This window comes from Cyanistes caeruleus, chromosome 15 (assembly GCF_971803275.1).
Source record: "Cyanistes caeruleus chromosome 15, bCyaCae1.hap1.1, whole genome shotgun sequence".
In the NCBI taxonomy this organism is placed as follows: Eukaryota; Metazoa; Chordata; class Aves; order Passeriformes; family Paridae; genus Cyanistes; species Cyanistes caeruleus.
Window position 1 is genome coordinate 16,127,117 of NC_141715.1, and position 19,777 is coordinate 16,146,893.

General features: G+C 58.1%; 1 protein-coding gene across 5 annotated transcripts in view; it reads left to right on the plus strand.

The window, feature by feature from the left end:
* Positions 1–1,246: 1,246 nt before the first annotated feature.
* Positions 1,247–19,777, plus strand: part of LOC111935659 (protocadherin gamma-C5-like) — a 53,056-nt gene continuing 34,525 nt past the window's right edge. Inside the window, exon 1 of one of the 5 annotated variants that reach the window (XM_086852033.1) lies at positions 1,247–3,780. In XM_086852033.1, the coding sequence (XP_086708159.1) occupies positions 1,291–3,780 (2,490 nt within the window). In that variant the 5' untranslated portion in view covers positions 1,247–1,290. Of the gene's footprint in view, positions 7,635–16,681; positions 19,355–19,777 lie in introns of those variants that run through there. The other 4 variants (XM_086852030.1, XM_086852034.1, XM_086852031.1 and 1 more) reach the window with 4 other exon arrangements.

Here is a 19,777-nt window from a genome sequence, read left to right on the forward strand (position 1 = left end):
ATGACCTTGAAATAAAGTTTACGTGGGAAACTGAAAACAATGGTTAGCTCTATGAAGGACTCAGCATTTCTTTGCACTTTCCATAGTCACGTGCTTGAGTATGGAGATGTAGACAAAACAATCTTAATGAGTGAGAAAGAACTAAAACTATAATTGTGCTATATTGGCATAGAAATGGCTTACAGTGCTTTATGTTGATCTATATCTTAGATTAATACATCCCGGGTAATGAAGAACAAACGAGGATACCTGACAATTTGCAAAAATCTTTTGAAGTCTTCCCTATTATATCATTTATTGGTTCTGTACGAGTGCTATGATTTTATTAACAGCCGCTGAATTCCATTCTTTACTGCTCTCCCATGAATATTTGGTAGTACACGTTCAATCAAAACAACTGTATTACGACTAAAAAGAATGGCCTAAGATCACATCTGGGACAGAATGGGCTTGGAGTGGACACAACTTGAATGAATAAGGAGCAAAAGGGTCAATGTTATTCTGCTATCACAGCATAGGGGTTGCTTGCATTGTTTTAGGCTGATCTATATCCCATATTACTTCATCCCAGGTCATGAAGGACAAACCAAGATATGGGAGAATACTGCAGATAATCTCTTGAAGTACTTCTTATATTATCGTTTATTGCTGCTATGGATGTGCCATGATTTTACTGAGATCATCTGAATTCCCGTTTTTACATCTCTGCCATGAATATTTGTTTCTGAGTATTCAATGAAAGCAATTGTTTTGCGAGTGAAAAGAATGGGCTAAGATGACATGGTGGATGGAATGGGGTTGTAGTGGACTGGAGCAGGAGCTTGTGAGCTTGGTGTTTGCAGCGGAGGAGCGAGGCCGGAGGCGGTGCAGGCGCTGAGGCCCGGCCCAAGGCGGGCCCCGTTGAGCGCGGCCATCGGGCGGCTGCAGTGGCGCGGCGGCGCCTCCGGGTGTCGCTGTTGGCCGCCGCCTCCCGGCGCTGGAGCCGCCGCCGCCGCCGCCGCAGCGTCCTGCCCCCGCAGGCTGCTCGCTCGGCCGGCGCCGGCCAGAGCGGCAGCGGCAGCGGCAGCAGCAGCGGCGAGAGGCGGCTTTGGTGCGCCTTTGGTGCGCCTTTGGTGTGTCGCTGGTCGGGGAGCAGCGGCGTGGTTGTGGGGCCGAGCGGGCCGGCTTTGGTGCGGCGGCCCGTGCGCTGTGTGGCGAGAGCGGCTGGAAGGGAGGGAGGGCAGCGGCAGGAGGCAGGAGCTTGGCGAGCGGCGGCGGCGGCGGCGGCGGCGGCGGCGGCGGCGGGCGAGAATGGCGGTGAGGCGGCGGCAGAGGCGCGGGCCGGGCGGCGGGCGAGCGCTGCTGGCCGCGGTGCTGCTGTGCGTGTGGTGGCGGGCGGCGGCCGAGCGGCTCCGCTACGCCATCCCCGAGGAGCTGGGCAGAGGCTCGCTCGTGGGGCCGCTGGCGCGGGACCTGGGGCTCAGCGCGGACGAGCTGCCGGCGCGCAAGCTGCGGCTGAGCGACGAGAAGCAATACTTCACGGTGAATGAGGAGAACGGCAACCTGTACGTGAACGAGAGGCTGGACCGGGAGGAGATGTGCGGCGAGTCGGCGTCCTGCTCTGTCAGCTTCGAGGTGCTGGTGCACAACCCGCTGAACGTTTTCCGTGTCGAAGTTGATATCGAGGACATGAATGACAACGCACCGCGATTTCTGCGAAACAAATTTCTGTTGGAGATCAACGAGTTGACCTCTCCCGGTGCCCGGTTTTACTTGGGCATGGCAGAGGATCCGGACGTGGGCAGTAACTCACTGCAGGGCTACGACCTGGAGGCCAACAGGTACTTCACAGTGGAAGTAAAAGACAGCCAAGACGGCAGCAAATCTGCGGAGCTGGTTCTGCGCCACTCACTTGACCGGGAGAGCGAGCCCAGCCTGCATCTGCTGCTGACGGCGCTGGATGGCGGAGACCCGCCCCGGACTGGCACCGCCCAGCTCTGGATCAACGTCACCGATGCAAATGACAACCCTCCCGTGTTCGCGCAGGATCGGTACCGGGTCAGCCTGCGAGAGGACACTCCTCCGGGATTCGCGGTGCTGAACGTCTCTGCCTCCGATGCTGACGCCGGCACAAATGCCCACATCACCTACGGCTTCGCGGAAATGCCAGCCAAGGTGCTTCAGAAATTCGCGGTGGATGCCCAGAGAGGGACGATCACGCTGCAGGAGGCGCTGGACTTCGAGGACACGCGCGCGTTCAGCCTGGCTGTGGAGGCGACGGACGGAGGGGGTTTGGTGGCACACTGCAAGGTGGAGGTGGAGGTGCTGGACGTGAATGACAACGCGCCCGAGATCACCATTCTATCCCTGTCCAGTCCCGTGCCCGAGGACGCACCGGTCGGCACCGTGGTTGCCTTTCTCAAGGTGAACGACCCGGACTCCGGTGAGAACGGCCAGGTGTCGTTGGAGCTGTCGGGGGAGGCGGGGCTGTCGATGGTGGCGTCGTCGGGCGGCTCGTACAAGGTGGTGACGGCGAGCGCGCTGGACCGCGAGCAGGCGTCGGAGCAGCGCGTGACGGTGGTGGCCCGGGACCGGGGCAGGCCGTCGCTGTGGAGCAGCAGGGAGCTGGTGCTGGAGGTGTCGGACGTGAACGACAACGCGCCGGTGTTCGAGGAGGCGGCGTACAGCGCGTACGTGGCGGAGAACAACGCGGCGGGCGCGCTGGTGCTGCGCGTGCAGGCGCGGGACGCGGACGCGGGCGCCAACGGGCGCGTGAGCTACTGGCTGGCGGGCGGCAGCGCGGGCGCGGCGGGCGCGGCGCCGCTCGTGTCGGTGGAGGCGCGGAGCGGCGCGCTGTACGCGCAGCGCTCCTTCGACTACGAGCAGTGCCGCGAGTTCGCGGTGGCCGTGCGGGCGCAGGACGGCGGCGCGCCGGCGCGCAGCTCCACGGCCACGGTGCGCGTCTTCGTGCTGGACCGCAACGACAACGCGCCGCGGGTGCTCTGGCCGGCGCCGGCGGCAACGGGAGAGGCGGCGGCGGGAGAGGCGGCGGCGGGAGGGGCGTCGTCTCCGTTCGAGGTGGTGCCGCGCTCGGCCGAGGCCGGCTACCTGGTGGCCAAGGTGGTGGCGGTGGACGCGGACGCGGGGCGCAACGCGTGGCTGTCGTACGAGCTGGTGCAGGCGTCGGAGCCGGCGCTGTTCCGCGTGGGGCTGCACAGCGGCGAGGTGCGCACGGCGCGCGCCGTGTCCGAGCGGGACGCGGCCAAGCAGCGTGTGGTGGCCGTGGTGAAGGACCACGGGCAGCCGGCGCTGTCGGCCACGGCCACGCTGCACGTGGTGCTGGCCGAGAGCTTGCAGGAGGCGCTGCCGGAGCTGAGCGAGCGGCCGGCGGGCGCCGAGGCTGCGGCGGCGGCGGCGGCCGAGCTGCAGTTCTACCTGGTGCTGGCGCTGGCGCTGCTGTCGGCGCTCTTGGTGCTGAGCGTGGCGCTGGCCGTGGTGGCGCGGCTGCGCCGGGCCGGGCCGCCCGCCGTGCTGCGCTGCCTGGGCGCGCAGCGCTTCTCGCTGGCCGGCGCCGCCTTCCCGGCCGACTTCTGCGAGGGCACCTTGCCCTACTCCTACAACCTGTGCGTGCCGCCGCCGGCCCGCGCCGTGCCCGAGGCCGCTTGGCCGCCGCCGCCGCCGGTGCCGCCGGTGCCCGTCCTGTCGGCGGAGGAGCTTCTGGGCGGCGATTCCTGCGAGAAGCCGAGCCCGAGCAGACACGTCGTCGTGGGAGAGCCGCCCGCCGACCCGAACGCAGCTCAGGTCTGTAAAACGAATTCATTCCTTCAGTCACTTTAGATCGCGGTGTGCTGGTGGCAGGGAGCTCTTGTGGTTTTTTCTTCCCCGAGTCTGTTAGTCGTTATATTTCGCTTCCACGACGCCTTGAAAGAATCCTTTCTTGTGGGTTTTTTTGCATCAAAAGTTGCGAGTCGGCAATTACTGCCTTATCAGGTGTAAGATTGGTAGTGTCAGTGGAAGTTTCTTATCTTTCACAAGTTTTGAAGTGAATTTTCTAAATGACGCTTACTGTATTAGCTGAAAGATTCTCTTTCTGAAAATTATGTTTTCGTAATTGTTAATTGTAATTAATAAAGGAGGCGGATTTTTGTTGTGTAAAGTGAGATGTACGTGACTGGCTTGGTGTGGAGAGTTTTCCTTCCCGATCCCTTTTTGCCGAAGCTATGTATTTGGGTGCTTCATTCGATGGATTAAACTCCTTCTTTTGGGGGAAGGCTGCTGCAGGAATACTTACACTAGTGAGTCGCCTTATTTTAGAGTTTCAGAAAAACTCTCTGTGGGAGTTCTACGTCATCAGAATGAGCATTGTCATGTCTGTGTTGTGTAAAATTATACTGATAAATTGCGTGATTGGAGAACAGGGAGCACTTACTCAGAGTAGTGTCTGATGTGCAGGTGCAAAATAGCAACAATTTCCCCTGCAGTGCTGGGTTCGGTGACCATTGTGAACGTTGTGACTGCTCTTGAGTAGCTTTCCTCTTCTCTTAAGACTATTTTGATCAGCTAAAAAGCTGTTCTTCAGGCACAACTCGTAAAAAGCCCCTGCAATTGCTGGAGGAGTTTGTGCTTTCGGTGGTATGCAGTGGAACTCTTGATACCGCAGAGGTTATATACCGAGATGGTTACATCCATGCGATACCATCACGATTAGACATTCTCGCGGGCAGTAGAAATAGCAGAATCACAGGAGGCGTGTTACTTCTGTGCGGTTGTCATCGGTGGAGGATGAAACCAGAGATCAGCAGGACAAAAGCCGAAGTAGGAGGTCGGCGCTGGACGAAAAGCGAAGTCTTTGCGGTTGTTTCCCGATCCCCGAAGCTTTCCGTGGTCAAGGCGGGAGCGCGGCGCTCGGCAGCGCTCGGTGTCTGCAGTGCCGGGAGGAGGCTGCGGGCGCCGCTGTTGACCGAGAGGAGCGAGAGGAGGATAGGAGCGCTGCCGGCAGCCCCGCCCGCTGCGGCCAGGCTGGATGGCTGGATCGCTGGATCGGTGGGTGGGCAGCCCGGGCGGCGGTGTGCGATCGTCCTGCCGGTGCGGATCCGTGCGGCGGAGAGGCGGCGGAGGCTGGGGCAGGGCCCGGGAGCGGAGAGGCCGGTGGGAAAGGTCAGCAAGCGCTGGGAGCTGAGCAGCAGCGGCAGCGGGGAGCTAAGTTGGCGGAGATGAGCTGGGCGGGGAGGCGCTGGGGCCGGCGGCAGCGAGCTGTGCTCTGGGCCGTCCTGCTGGCGGCGTGGGAGGCGGCGTGGGGGCAGCTGCGCTACTCGGTGCCCGAGGAGCTGCGCAAGGGCTCGTTCGTGGGCGACGTGGCCAAGGACCTTGGACTGAACTTGCCCGAGCTCAGAGATCGTGGTGCCCGCATTGTCTCGGAAGGTCGGACTCAGTATTTCGCTGTGCACGGGAAGACGGGACATTTAGTGACGGCGGAGAGGATCGACAGAGAGCAGCTGTGCGAGCGTGTGCAGCAATGCGTGCTGCGCTGTGAGCTGATCGTGGAGGGGCAGATGCAGGTTTATGGAATCCAGGTGGAAATAATGGACATTAATGACAACGCGCCCAGCTTTAAAGAAAGTGAGTTTGAGGAGAGGATTAGCGAGACGGCAGCCCCGGGGTCGCGCTTTCCTCTGGCCACGGCTCATGACCGGGACTCTGGGCGAAACTCCCTGCAGAGCTACGAGCTGAGCGGTGACGAGCACTTCTCGCTGGCCGTGCAGGCGGGCCCCGGCGGCGATCAGCGTCCCGAGCTGGTGCTGGCCAAGGCGCTGGACCGGGAGGAGGCGGCGTTTCACGAGCTGGTGCTGAGGGCGATGGACGGCGGCGATCCGGCACGGACGGGCACGGCTCGGATCCGTGTGACCGTGGTGGATGCGAACGACAACGCGCCCGTGTTCAGCCAGGCGGAGTACACGGTGCGTGTGCCCGAGGACGTGCCCGTGGGCTCTGTCCTCGTCAACGTCACGGCCACGGACGCCGACGAGGGGCTGTACGGGGAAGTTAAATTCTCGTTGAAGATAGAGACAAACAGGGCTATTTTCCATCTGGACTCTGAGAGTGGAGCGATCACTCTGTTGCAGAGCCTGGACTTTGAGAAAGGCGACTCTTACGAACTGGAGGTGCAGGCACGGGATGGCGGAGGCCTTTTCGACACTGCCAAAATCGTGATCACCGTCACAGACATAAACGATAACGCACCTGTGATTTCCGTGCGGTCATCGCTCAGTGAGATTTCTGAGGACACGCCATCGGGGACGGTGGTCGCCCTGCTCCATGTGTATGATCAAGACTCGGGAGCCAACGGTGAGGTTCGCTGCTCACTTGACGGGGGCATGCCTTTCCGGCTGGAGAAGTCATTCGATAATTACTACCGTGTGGTGACAGCGAGAGAGCTGGACCGAGAGCAGGTGTCGGAGTACAACGTGACGGTGCGGGCGGCCGACGGCGGGTCGCCGGCGCTGCAGAGCAGCGCGGTGCTGGCGCTGCGGGTGCTGGACGTGAACGACAACGCGCCGGTGTTCGCGGAGGAGCGGTACAGCGCGCGCGTGGTGGAGAACAACGCGGCGGGCGCGCTGGTGCTGACGGTGCGCGCCACTGACGCGGACTGGGGGCAGAACGCGCGCGTGCGGTACCGGCTGGCGGAGGGGCGGGTGCGGGGCGCGGCGCTGTCGTCGTACGTGTCGGTGCAGGCGGAGACGGGCGCGCTGTACGCGCTGCGCTCGTTGGACTACGAGGAGGTGCGCGAGCTGCGGCTGTGGGTGCGTGCGGAGGACGGCGGCGCGCCGGCGCTGAGCAGCAACGTGTCGGTGGTGCTGGTGATCGTGGACGAGAACGACAACGCGCCGCAGGTGCTGTACCCGCCGCCGTCTCGGGCGGCGGGCTCGGTGGGCGCGTGGTCGGGCGTGGAGCTGGCGCCGCGCTGGTCGGAGCCCGGCGCGCTGGTGGCCAAGGTGGTGGCGGTGGACGCGGACGCGGGGCAGAACGCGTGGCTGTCGTACGAGCTGGCCAAGGCGACGGAGCCGGGGCTGTTCCGCGTGGGGCTGCACAGCGGCGAGGTGCGCACGGCGCGCTCGCCGCTGGCCCGCGACGCGGCGCGCCAGAGCCTGGTGGTGCTGGTGAAGGACCACGGGCGGCCGGCGCTGTCGGCCACGGCCACGCTGAGCGTGCTGCTGGCCGAGAGCGTGGCCGAGCTGCTGGCCGAGCTGGGCAGCGCGGCCGAGGCGGCGGCGCCGGGCGAGCCGGCCGGCAGCCTGACGCGCTGGCTCGTGCTGGCCGTGGCCGCCGTGTCGTGCCTCTTCCTCGCCTTCCTGCTGCTGCTGCTGGCGCTGCGCCTGCGCCGCTGGCGCCGCCAGCACCTGCTGCCGGCCCAGAGCGGCGCCTTGCGCGGCGTGCCCGTGTCGCACTTCGTGGGCATCGACGGCGTGCGCGCCTTCCTGCAGTCCTACTCGCACGACGTGTCGCTCACGGCCGACTCGCGCAAGAGCCAGCTGCGCTTCTCGGCCGCCAGCTGCTGCGACACCCTCCCGGCGCGGCCTCTGCCCGACGAGCCCGCGCCGCTGCTCGGGGACGAGGACCCTGCCGCCGCCCTGACCGCGGATCCCGCCGCTCCCTCGGTGAGTTGCTCTGGGCTGGATTCCGTCTTCAAGTGTTCGTTTTTCTGCTTCCCTTTCCTTTTATGTGGTGGTCTCTGTTATGAGTAGGGTAATACTCTGAAAAGTAAGGCACAGCCTCTGTGCGTGATGCGCTGGTGCCTTCTGCTGCCGGGGACTGTGCGTAGCGGTAGGATTTCAATCTTATGGTTTGTGGGCATTTCAGGAGAATAGAGGCTTTTCTGTGCTTGAGATTCTGTTTTTGATTCTTTTGTTTTTATTAATTCAGATTGTTTAATTCCGTTTTTCTTGCCAGTATTAGCTTTTCTGATCTGCTCTATTTCATTGAACGAAGTGGAAGTTTACGTTGTTAGCAATGTCAGCTGTGTTCTCCATAGCACGCATCCTTCATTTGGTTGTTATAGAGAAGATTTGTGTTCCCGGGTAGCAATTTCAAGTTCAGAAGAGTATTTTATGTTCGGACTCAATCTTCTGTATTTTTTTATTTTTTTTTTTCTCCTGGCATCATTATTTGCTCGGTTGTTTGGTACCACCCGGTCCTATACTTTTCTATTAGTTACTTTACTTTAAGACATTGTATGGACTTCACTGTAGTATGGATTTTATCAGCGGCACTTTTCTCAAGTCAGTGTTTCTTATACTTAATTATCACTATCGCCGTATTCCTTTTCTTTGAACAGTCTTTAGGATTAATATGAGCCATTGTTTTATATTGAACGTGGACCCGTGTTTTCCTGATTTGTTTTGGGTTTGTTAGATTTCTGACTTTTGAAAGGGTCTCATCGTGTGGTCCTCATCCTGTAGTTGCATCAATGTCAACTCTGTGTAGCATTCTGCTTTTTCCACGAGGCCATTCCCAGACACTCTTCGAATTTTATTTTGGGAATTTCTTTGTTTGAGTAAAAAGTGAGCTTCACACCCAGGGTTTAGTCGAGATGGTGGGAGAGTAGCGGAATCACTTGTTGCTAATATTAAATCTAAAATATATATGTTAGCACTGGTTTGTCACCTCGGTGGTGCTTCATTGCTGTGCTCCTGCAAAGATGGAGTTGAAGAACTGGAGGTTCCCAGACACATTATTCAGATTAGAGATCATATGCCTCTTTTTATGCCTTCAAACTATCTTCAAATCCAGAAATTCGAGCGTATTGCCGACGTTTCTTCTCGGGTGCGTTACAGACAGCACGGCACCGCAAGGAAATGTCGAGTTACATTTGTGAAAAGGATTGTTCGTTTGTGCTTTTTATGTCGCCTTAAATCTTGTTTTGAATCATTCTCTCGCGAGTAGCAGTGCTCCATCTCTCCATGCCGAGTGTTTAAAATCGGTGCAGTGTACGAAGAGGAGAAGCACATTCTTAATGCATTACTAGGCTGAAATGCTGTTTTTTCTTTCTGAGCTCCTTATCAGCCGGTGAGCACAATCCAGAGTTATTGCACCTGGAGTGATTTTGTAAGAATTACCTGATTTTCCACGAGAAGCTTCTTCTGCCAAACAAAAGTTGATTTCCGAAAGATTGTTTCTGTTCTATGGGCAATTTCTGTCTATTTCACTCTTTGTCGTTGTGCCTTTTTCAGAGAAATGTAAATACTAATGGGGGTGTAGCGACAATAGGTCCTAATGTGCCTGAAGTTCATTTGCCAATGCTAATTTCTTGCACTGCTCTCAGTTTGGACTCTTAGACACACACAGGTATTTTCATTGTGAACAGATTATTTGTTGAAGGTTTTTCCAGAGGTCGTCTGGTTTTGTATTTATCAGAGCTGTCATACAACACAGAGCTTTCAATTAACGTTGATTATTTGAAAGCTTGAAAAGCAGTGTCTAATTTATGTGATAAAACAAAGGGTGAGGAAGGGCGAGATTCTCCTTAAATAATTTCTCAGCATTTTCTTTCTGAAGCCAGAGTGTGGCTGCTTCCTGTTGCGGAGGAAGAGCCTGTTCTCACAGCAATGATGGGGCTGAGCGATCATTTCCTAATAATCGCTACAGCAAACGAAGCTTGTGAGATAAGAACTGAGTCTTGTAGCTTCTATCTTTCTTTTGAAACAGTGGCAAGAGTGGCATCACCAGGACCCTGTGAATGAGCACAGAAATAACTCGTGGAGTTATTTCTTGAGCAATAGGAGTGTTGGAAAAGCCTGCTGTATCTGTAGTTTCCCAAACCTGGTTTGTGTAGCGCTTGGAATGCTTCAGGTAATCATAACGTGCCCTGCTCTCTACAAGGTCATGAAGTAAGAGCTGCTGGTTTGTGGAGAGTCTTGTATTCCGTGATTTCCTTTGGTTCTTGCAGAGAGGCGGTGTCAATACAAACAGGCACCAGGTAGATTAAGTGTTTTTTCATAGCCGTTGCTCTCACGAGTGTTTTATCATTTCTGTTTTCAGACCATCCCATGCCGGCAGCATACAGTGTTTTATCATGGCAAAAGACATGTCAGTGCACTTGAGCCGTGGGTAAACTGCCTTCTCTAGTTTTGCCCTTCAAAGATTCCTTTTTGTGACTTTTTAAAATTTATCTCAAATTCTCCATTCTGCAAAAGCTGGCTGACATGTCATTAATGCCTCGGGTGTCACCATAAATGAGTAATAACCTCATTTTTACAATTCTCAGAGTAAAAAAATCAGCACACTTGTAACTTTATCCTGGGAGCACGGGTACCTTTTTTAGTCTATCCACGTTCTTAGATCTACTTACTTATGCCATTCACTGAAAAATCTTTTTGAATAACTGCTTTAACAAGTAATATTTCCCAGTTATAGGACAAGAAGTTGTGGTAATCTCCATGATTTGTAAAACTGGGAACATGTAAGGATAATGCTGTTCTAGAGAATAAGACTTGTCATTTCCTCCCAGTCACAGTAACTGATAGTGGGATATAAAATAAAATTAACATAAACAAGAATCTCCAGAAAGGAAGTGTTGCTTCTGGTGCTTCTCTTTTTGTAAAAGTATTTGTAATACTTCTCTTCCTAAGTATTTTGTGGATGTTGCTTCACAGAGATGGTAGAAAAGAAATAAAAGAGCTGGGTAAAGAGAGCCCACAGCAGTAATAGAAGGGATAGGAATCTGAAATTGATGCACAGTGTACGTGCTTATACTCACCTCTACCCACCTGTGCTCCTTTGTACGAAGTGTGTGTGATCCTTCACTACTCCACGTTTTCGAGCCAGACTCCGCATTTTTGCTTCGGAACAGAGCTCCTCGATTCCCCTTTCCGCGGGTATGAAAAAACTCGCCAAACTAAACTCCGACTCTCGCTTCTCGGTAGCTGATGGAGGTGAGGTGCCAACGGTGAGGCAGGGGCGAGACCCCCTGGGGCGCGGCCATCGGGCGGCTGCAGTGGCGCGGCGGCGCCTCCGGGTGTCGCTGTTGGCCGCCGCCTCCCGGCGCTGGAGCCGCCGCCGCCGCCGCCGCAGCGTCCTGCCCCCGCAGGCTGCTCGCTCGGCCGGCGCCGGCCAGAGCGGCAGCGGCAGCGGCGAGAGGCGGCTTTGGTGCGGCTTTGGTGCGCCTTTGGTGCGGCTTTGGTGTGTCGCTGGTCGGGGAGCAGCGGCGTGGTTGTGGGGCCGAGCGGGCTGTCTTTGGTGCGGCGGCCCGTGCGCTGTGTGGCGAGAGCGGCTGGAAGGGAGGCAGGGCAGCGGCAGGAGGCAGGAGCTTGGCGAGCGGCGGCGGCGGCGGGCGAGAATGGCGGTGAGGCGGCGGCAGAGGCGCGGGCCGGGCGGCGGGCGAGCGCTGCTGGCCGCGGTGCTGCTGTGCGTGGGGTGGCGGGCGGCGGGCGAGCGGCTCCGCTACGCCATCCCCGAGGAGCTGGGCAGAGGCTCGCTCGTGGGGCCGCTGGCGCGGGACCTGGGGCTCAGCGCGGACGAGCTGCCGGCGCGCAAGCTGCGGCTGAGCGACGAGAAGCAATACTTCACGGTGAATGAGGAGAACGGCAACCTGTACGTGAACGAGAGGCTGGACCGGGAGGAGATGTGCGGCGAGTCGGCGTCCTGCTCTGTCAGCTTCGAGGCTCTGGTTCACAATCCCCTGAACGTTTTCCGCGTGCAAGTGGACATCCAGGATGTGAATGACAACGCGCCGCGATTTCTTAAGGAAAATATCCACTTGGAAATCAACGAGTTGACATCTCCCGGTGCCCGATTCGCCGTGGGCGTGGCCGAGGACGCAGACGTGGGCAGTAACTCACTGCAGGGCTACGAGCTGGAGGCCAACGGGTACTTCGCGGTGGAGGTGAAGGAGAGCCAGGATGGCAGCAAGTTCGCGGAGCTGGTGCTGCGACGTGCGCTGGATCGAGAGAGCGAGCCCAGCCTGCGTCTGCTGCTGACGGCGCTGGATGGCGGAGACCCGCCCCGGACTGGCACCGCCCAGCTCTGGATCAACGTCACCGATGCAAATGACAACCCTCCCGTGTTCGCGCAGGATCGGTACCGGGTCAGCCTGCGAGAGGACACTCCGCCGGGATTCACGGTGCTGAACGTCTCTGCCTCCGATGCTGACGCCGGCACAAATGCCCACATCACCTACGGCTTCGGGGAAATGCCAGCCAAGGTGCTTCAGAAATTCGCAGTGGATGCAGAGAGCGGGTCTATCATGCTGCAGGATGAGATGGATTTTGAGGACACGCGAGGTTACATTTTGCTGGTGGAGGCGAGGGACGGTGGCGGTTTGGTGGCGCACTGCAAGGTGGAGGTGGAGGTGCTGGACGTGAATGATAACGCGCCCGAGATCACCATTCTATCCCTGTCCAGTCCCGTGCCCGAGGACGCACCGGTCGGCACCGTGGTTGCACTGCTGAAAGTGCGGGACAGAGACTCCGGCGAGAACGGCCAGGTGTCGTTGGAGCTGTCGGGGGAGGCGGGGCTGTCGATGGTGGCGTCGTCGGGCGGCTCGTACAAGGTGGTGACGGCGAGCGCGCTGGACCGCGAGCAGGCGTCGGAGCAGCGCGTGACGGTGGTGGCCCGGGACCGGGGCAGGCCGTCGCTGTGGAGCAGCAGGGAGCTGGTGCTGGAGGTGTCGGACGTGAACGACAACGCGCCGGTGTTCGAGGAGGCGGCGTACAGCGCGTACGTGGCGGAGAACAACGCGGCGGGCGCGCTGGTGCTGCGCGTGCAGGCGCGGGACGCGGACGCGGGCGCCAACGGGCGCGTGAGCTACTGGCTGGCGGGCGGCAGCGCGGGCGCGGCGGGCGCGGCGCCGCTCGTGTCGGTGGAGGCGCGGAGCGGCGCGCTGTACGCGCAGCGCTCCTTCGACTACGAGCAGTGCCGCGAGTTCGCGGTGGCCGTGCGGGCGCAGGACGGCGGCGCGCCGGCGCGCAGCTCCACGGCCACGGTGCGCGTCTTCGTGCTGGACCGCAACGACAACGCGCCGCGGGTGCTCTGGCCGGCGCCGGCGGCAGGGGCCACGGCGGCAACGGGAGAGGCGGCGGCGGGAGGGGCGTCGTCTCCGTTCGAGGTGGTGCCGCGCTCGGCCGAGGCCGGCTACCTGGTGGCCAAGGTGGTGGCGGTGGACGCGGACGCGGGGCGCAACGCGTGGCTGTCGTACGAGCTGGTGCAGGCGTCGGAGCCGGCGCTGTTCCGCGTGGGGCTGCACAGCGGCGAGGTGCGCACGGCGCGCGCCGTGTCCGAGCGGGACGCGGCCAAGCAGCGTGTGGTGGCCGTGGTGAAGGACCACGGGCAGCCGGCGCTGTCGGCCACGGCCACGCTGCACGTGGTGCTGGCCGAGAGCTTGCAGGAGGCGCTGCCGGAGCTCACAGACAGAGATGCTGTGTCCGAGCTGACTTCTGATCTGAACCTCATTCTTGTTGTGTCGCTCTCCGTCGTGTCCTTATTATTTGTTTCCACGGTCGGTTTTTTTTTCTTCTTTAAATGTCGACAGTCGAGGAGCCCTCCCATTTTTATAACTTCTGATAAGGAACTGTATTCCGCCTTGGGCTCAAAGGCACCATACAACTACTGCAGCAGCACGCTGCCCTTGCCCTATTCCTACGAGGTATGTTTAGCCTCCGAGTCGGGGCAGAAGGACTTCACGTTCCTGAGGCCAGGAGCGGCAGCCTTGTCTGCCCGTCTCCTGTCCGCTGATCCCGGCTCAGGCACTCCTTCTGGGAAGGACCCTCCTAGCCCCGGGAGCTCGGCACAGGTGAGCTTCTGTCCTACGGTTTCTCTCTGTGAGTTTCTGTTAATGTTTTTCTCCTCTGTTCTGCCGTCGGTGATCAGTGGGAACCGGCAGATCTGAACATGCCGGTTCCCACTGCTCAGTAGCTCAGGGCCGTGGGAATGTGAGCGATTGGGTGTATGTGTCAGATCTTGACTCATCCTTTTGACCTGCCAGTTCTTATCCGCAAATTGCTAATTTTCCCCGAGGAGCGACGCCAATGTGGTCAGTATTTCTGTCTGTCCTGAAGAAGGAGAGACAGACGCTAGTTTCACCGAACTGGAGTGGTGAGGTGGACTCGGGTAGAGTGGGAACAAAAGTGTCCTGGAGTCTGAAGCTGAGACAACCCTTTCGGCTTGGTCTAGAGACCAAGGTCTCTAGGTCTTATTGTCTCAGCCATATTTGGGGGCTTTCATGTGATAATGATGTGTGAACTACCCCGGCGTGTTTACTCAGTGGGGGCAGGCACGCTTTTCCTCTCTCCTTTTCTGGCAACCTCGATTCTTTAGCACTCTGATCCCCTTCAACAGAAGGTTTTGTGTACACACGTAACTCAACTTCTCCCCTCAGTCTGTAGGGCTGGAGCTGATGGTTCAGTGTAACTCCAAGTCTGGCATCGAGCAGAAGGAGCTTTTTGTTCCCTGCTGCCACCGGCTTCTGTGGAACCTCAGTGGAGTCGAGAAAAATGCCCAAGAGCGCGGTTCAGGCTGGGATTTGGCTTGAAACCGTCCCCGAAGGAATTCCTGGTGCAGGGGAAGGCGTCTTCCCCCTTAGCTGTTGTGCTTTTCCACTCGTCTGTAATATTCAGGCTTCCCATCGAGGTAGAGGAGACGTAATGTCTCCACATTAATCGAAACACGATAGATGGAACTGTTCTGTCTTCCGTGCCTTTCCCGAGATCTCTCTTCTACTCATCTCTCTGCTGCTTGGCCATCCCGCTACTGCTGCCATTAAACGGCCAAGGTGCTCTGGTACGGGTGGTGTGTGCACTCACAGGTAGGGAAGTTACTCGAGAGCTGCGGTCCTCACGTTCCAGAAATTGTCTGGTAAATGGCGTCTAGGAAAAACCTGAAATGGGCAGTGACGGGAAAAAGAATTCAGAGCTTACAGTGGTTGGAAAAAGGAGTTTATTTCAGAGAAATAAGTAGCTTTCAATAAGACTATTTCAAGATTTGGGTTGAAGAGAACTGTGGATTGTCTTGGTTTTCGATAATACGTAAGAAAGAAAGAAAATTTGGGCTTGGTTTTCTATGAGAAAAGAAGTGCTTTGGGAACGTTAGATGATGAATATTGGATTTTATCTGTGTGTAACCCTATCACATGTGAACGCTATGTGAACTTTTATCACATTCTGTGGACAGATGATGAGTGATAAATAGCGCTGATAAAGTTTATCTTATGGCAACAATGAATCAGGAGAAAATGAAATAGCTGAGCATGCAGGTAGGACAGATTGCGCCGACTCGTTCGATATCGCTGACTCTAAGCGCAGAAATGCATCTCAGGTTCCCATGTGCTCACGGCAGCTTTTAGGATTGTGCGGGGCAAGGACACGCAGAGGTCGAGATCCTCTCGGCTCTGGCGAATGTCGCTGTCCAGCGCTGGTGTGGGGGGTTTGCAACCCCTACGAGCTCAATTAGAGGGTTAACAAATAACCCGCAAGTTTTCGAGCCAGTTCTGCGAGGCTTTGAGAGCCTCCGTAAGTGAATGAACGCGTGAGCGCTGATTTCCAGTCCAGTTTTTGCTGGATGTCGCCGTCCCTTCCTTACCAGTGTGGGCTGTGGGATGACACCTGGGCGCTGTGTCACAGCTGGGTTTTCACAGGGTTCCTGGCGCTCCCTTATCGAGCTTCCTCGTCCCCTTTTCATTACCCGTGACAGCCGAGCAGTTCTGTGGGTGACAGACAACGAATGCCGGAATTTCGGTCATTTTATCCTTATGCGCGCGTGGAAAGTCGGAAAACCAGACGTAGCACGAGTTGTTGATGACATCAACAACAACCCAAGGCAGGTTTTCGACCAGGCACTGCCAGGCTGTTGCTGCTCGGGAATGGGATCCGTTCCCACCCCGGTGAGCCTGCACCGCAGGTCGCAGAGCGTGATTTCCCCGAGTTTACCTGATGAAAAAAGTACCAGGGAGCAACCCGGGAGATGGAGAGAGTAGGAGGGCTTATTAAACCGAGATTTCTGCGGTTTGTCGGGGAAGACACCTGCTGGGATAGTGGTGGCAGTGGTGATCCCGCAGGAGGGGAGATGCTCTGGAAATCCTGCGGCGGGAGCCGCCTCGCGGCGGGACTCCGTGTTGCGGCCGGAGAAGCTGCTCAGAACTCGGCAGCACGAAATCAGTGTCGCTTTCCCAGCCACCCGGCTTTAGTGGCACACTGAGCAGCGACATCGCGACTTCTTGAAAGGGGCTTCCTCCCAGGAAGGGGCTGGCCAAGCATTTGGGTGGGAGGACCGGCATCTTGAAGGTCCTGAGACACACTGGGAGCTGACGCGTCGTGCTGGCTCTCCCTGGCACCCTGCGTACCCCGGAGGACCCTCCCTACTCATCCTTCCTCCCTCTTAATTTCCCCTTCTTACTCCCGCTGCCTCATTCCAGGGAGGTGTTCACGCACCCCAAACACTCCACGTCTCCGTATCGCCCCTTTTGGCGTCACGCTGCCAACCTTTACACCTTCCTGCCCGCACACGCGATCCCTGTGCCCGATCTACCCTGCCCCGCCAGCGCTCTCCCCCGCCCGGCTGGGGTTTCTCGCAGGGCTGTGCTCTCCCTTCAGGCTCTGCCCGCTCGATCCCCGCTGTCCTCGGGCCGAGGTGGCCGCGCTCCCTCCGGCGGGGCTCGGCGGCGGCGGGGCTCGGCGCCCTGCGCTCTGTGCAGTTATTGGACGGGACTCTGTGTGCCGCTGTTGGCCAATGATGGAGCGGGGGGGAACTGGCGGCCCGGCCCCGCTCGGAGCCGGGATGAGGCGCAGACGGTCTCAGAGAGACTGGGAGTGAGTCACCGCCGAGCCCGCCGAGCAATGCCCGGCTCCCCGCCGCCGCCGCCGCTTCCCGGGGCCGCTGGGCAGCGGCATGAGGGGGCGAGCTGAGAGTTTCTAGCCGGGGCGGGGGGGCGAAGCGGAGAGCGCGGCCGTCCTGTGCGATGAACGGCGCTGCTGTAAGGAGCCGCGGCGTGACGACGGGGCAGGTACTGAGCCTCTTGCTTTTGTTCGGCGTTTCCGACTGGGTTTCCGCCGCGATTCGCTATGCGATCCCCGAGGAGGCGCGGAGAGGCTCCGCGGTGGGGAATGTGGTAGCCGACCTGGCGCTGGACCTCGGGCGGCTGCCGGGACGCCGGTTGCGGGTGGTGTCCGGCGGCAATAAGAAGTACTTCGGGGTGGATCTGACGAGCGGGGCGCTGCTGGTGAACGAGAGGATAGACCGGGAGGAGCTTTGCGGCGCGCTCTCTCCCTGCTCCCTCGGCTTTGAGATCGTGGTGGAAAACCCGCTCGAGCTGTACAGCGGCACCGTAGAGATCCAGGACATCAATGACAACGACCCGGTTTTTCCCAGCAGCCAGGCGAGGCTGGAAATCAGTGAGTCGGTGGCTGCCGGAGCGCGCTTCCCGCTAGAGAGCGCGCAAGATCCCGATGTGGGAATTAACTCTTTGCAGACCTACCAGCTCAGCGCCAACCCGAACTTTGCGCTCGACGTGCAGACCAGGGTTGATGGCAGCAAGTATGCGGAACTGGTGTTAGAGAAGGAGCTGGACAGGGAGGAGCAAAGGGAGCTGAATTTGGTCTTGACTGCGCTGGACGGAGGCAGCCCGCCACGGTCGGCCCACGTGCAGATCCACATTGACGTTGTAGATGCCAACGATAATGCCCCGGTCTTCAACCAGTCCACCTATAAGGCGAGTGTGAGGGAGAACACGCCCAGCGGTACCCTGGTCGCCAGGATCAGTGCGTACGATCTGGATGATGGGCCCAATGGAGACATCGTCTACTCCTTCAGCAGCCACACCCCTGCCAAGGTACGAGAACTCTTTGCTCTGGACTCAGCCACAGGGGAGTTGAGGGTCAAGGGACAGCTGGACTATGAGGAAACAAAGTTGTACGAGATTTACTTACAGGCTAAAGACAAGGGGGCCGTTCCTGGTGTGGCTCATTGCAAAGTGCTGGTGGAAGTCGTGGATGTGAATGACAATGCTCCAGAGGTGACAGTGACTTCTGTGTACAGCCCTGTGCCTGAAGATGCAGCCCCAGGGACGGTCGTAGCTCTGCTGAGTGTAACAGACTTGGACTCCCATGACAACGGCCTGGTGAACTGCTTTATTTCCCCTGGAATCCCGTTCATGCTCAGCTCCTCCCTCAAAAATTACTACACTCTGAAAACAGAAGGAGCTCTGGACCGGGAAAAGGCAGCAGAGTATAACATCACTATCACAGCCAAGGACTCGGGCTCACCACCCTTGTCTGCAGTAAAACACATCCTGGTGCAGGTGTCAGATGTCAATGACAATGCGCCCAAGCCATCCCAAGACTCCTATGACGTCTATGTTCTGGAGAACAACGTGCCTGGCATCCCCATCCTTAACGTGAGCGCCACAGATCCGGACCTCGGGCGCAACGCCCACCTCTCCTATACCCTTTTACAGGGTGACGTCGCTTTTGGCCATCTCTTCTCCATCAACCGGGAGAATGGCACCATCTACCTGCTCACCTCCCTGGACCATGAGGACCAGGTGGAGTTCAGCATGATGGTGCAGGTCCAGGACGGTGGCTTTCCGCCTCTGGCCACTAATGTGTCGGTCAGTGTGTTTGTCACTGACCTCAATGACAATGCCCCAACGGTGCTGTACCCTCACCCCAACAGCACCACCACCTACACCGATGTGGTGGCACCAGGCACTCCTGCCGGGCACATGGTCACCAAGGTGGTGGCGGTGGATGCGGATGCAGGGTACAACGCCTGGATCTCCTATACCCTGTTACAGGCCACTGACCCCAGCCTCTTCTCGGTGGGGCTGCACAACGGGGAGATCTTCACGGCCCGCCAGCTCCGCGAGGATGATGCTCCTGAGCACACCTTAGTCATCCTGCTGAAAGACCATGGGGAGCCTGTGCTGTCCACCAGTGCCACCATCTCCATCTCTGTGGCTGAAATGGTCAAGGAGGTTCTCACTGACCTCACTGATGTGGCCCCTGCCAGTGATCCCAGGAGACATGTGACTTTCTATCTCATCCTGGCTGTGATTTTGGTGTCAGCAGCCTTCTTCATCACCATGTTGTCCGTGGGCATCTTCAAGTGCTACAAGTGGAGACAGTCAAAGGAACTGTACAACAGCTCCAGGAATACCATGTACAGGACACCAGGGCCCTTCCACCACATTGATGCCGTGCGGGGTGGCTTCACGCCACCCAGCTTCTACCACCAGGTCTATCTTACCACAGACTCTCGCCAGAGTGATCTCCTGTGTAAAAAACCCTTCACTTCCAGCCCCTTGGGGAGCCGCCAGGGCACCATAAGGAATGGTGAGCCAGGGCTGTACCACCAGATTGTGGGCACCACCAGCCGGCTGCCCACACCTGCCGAGGTAATGTAGCTCCTTCCTTGGCGTGTCCCAGCGCTGGGCAGAACCGCGGTTCATTTGTGCTGTACGTGTGTGGTTACGTGTTGGGGTTGGGAGCGATATCCAGTCGTGCCAGGTCTCTAAAGAGTTCTGCTACAGCTGAACAGGTGTTCTCTGGAGCCAAATGAGACATCCTGAGGGCTGATGACTTTTGCACTGTGATGAGCAGGATCAAGTGAGTCAGTTTGTACATGTTGGCGATGATGCATCTTTTGGACGTAGTTTTGGGTACGCCTTGCATGAGTAACCGGTGGAGGCTGAGGTCAGCTTGAAACCACTTGTTAATCCTTGGCACAAAGTTTGTTGTTGATGGTATTTCCTTCCCTTTGCAAAGGGAGAGCCAAAGGGAGCACTTGCTCTGTGGGGGGAATGTAATCTCTGTGTGCC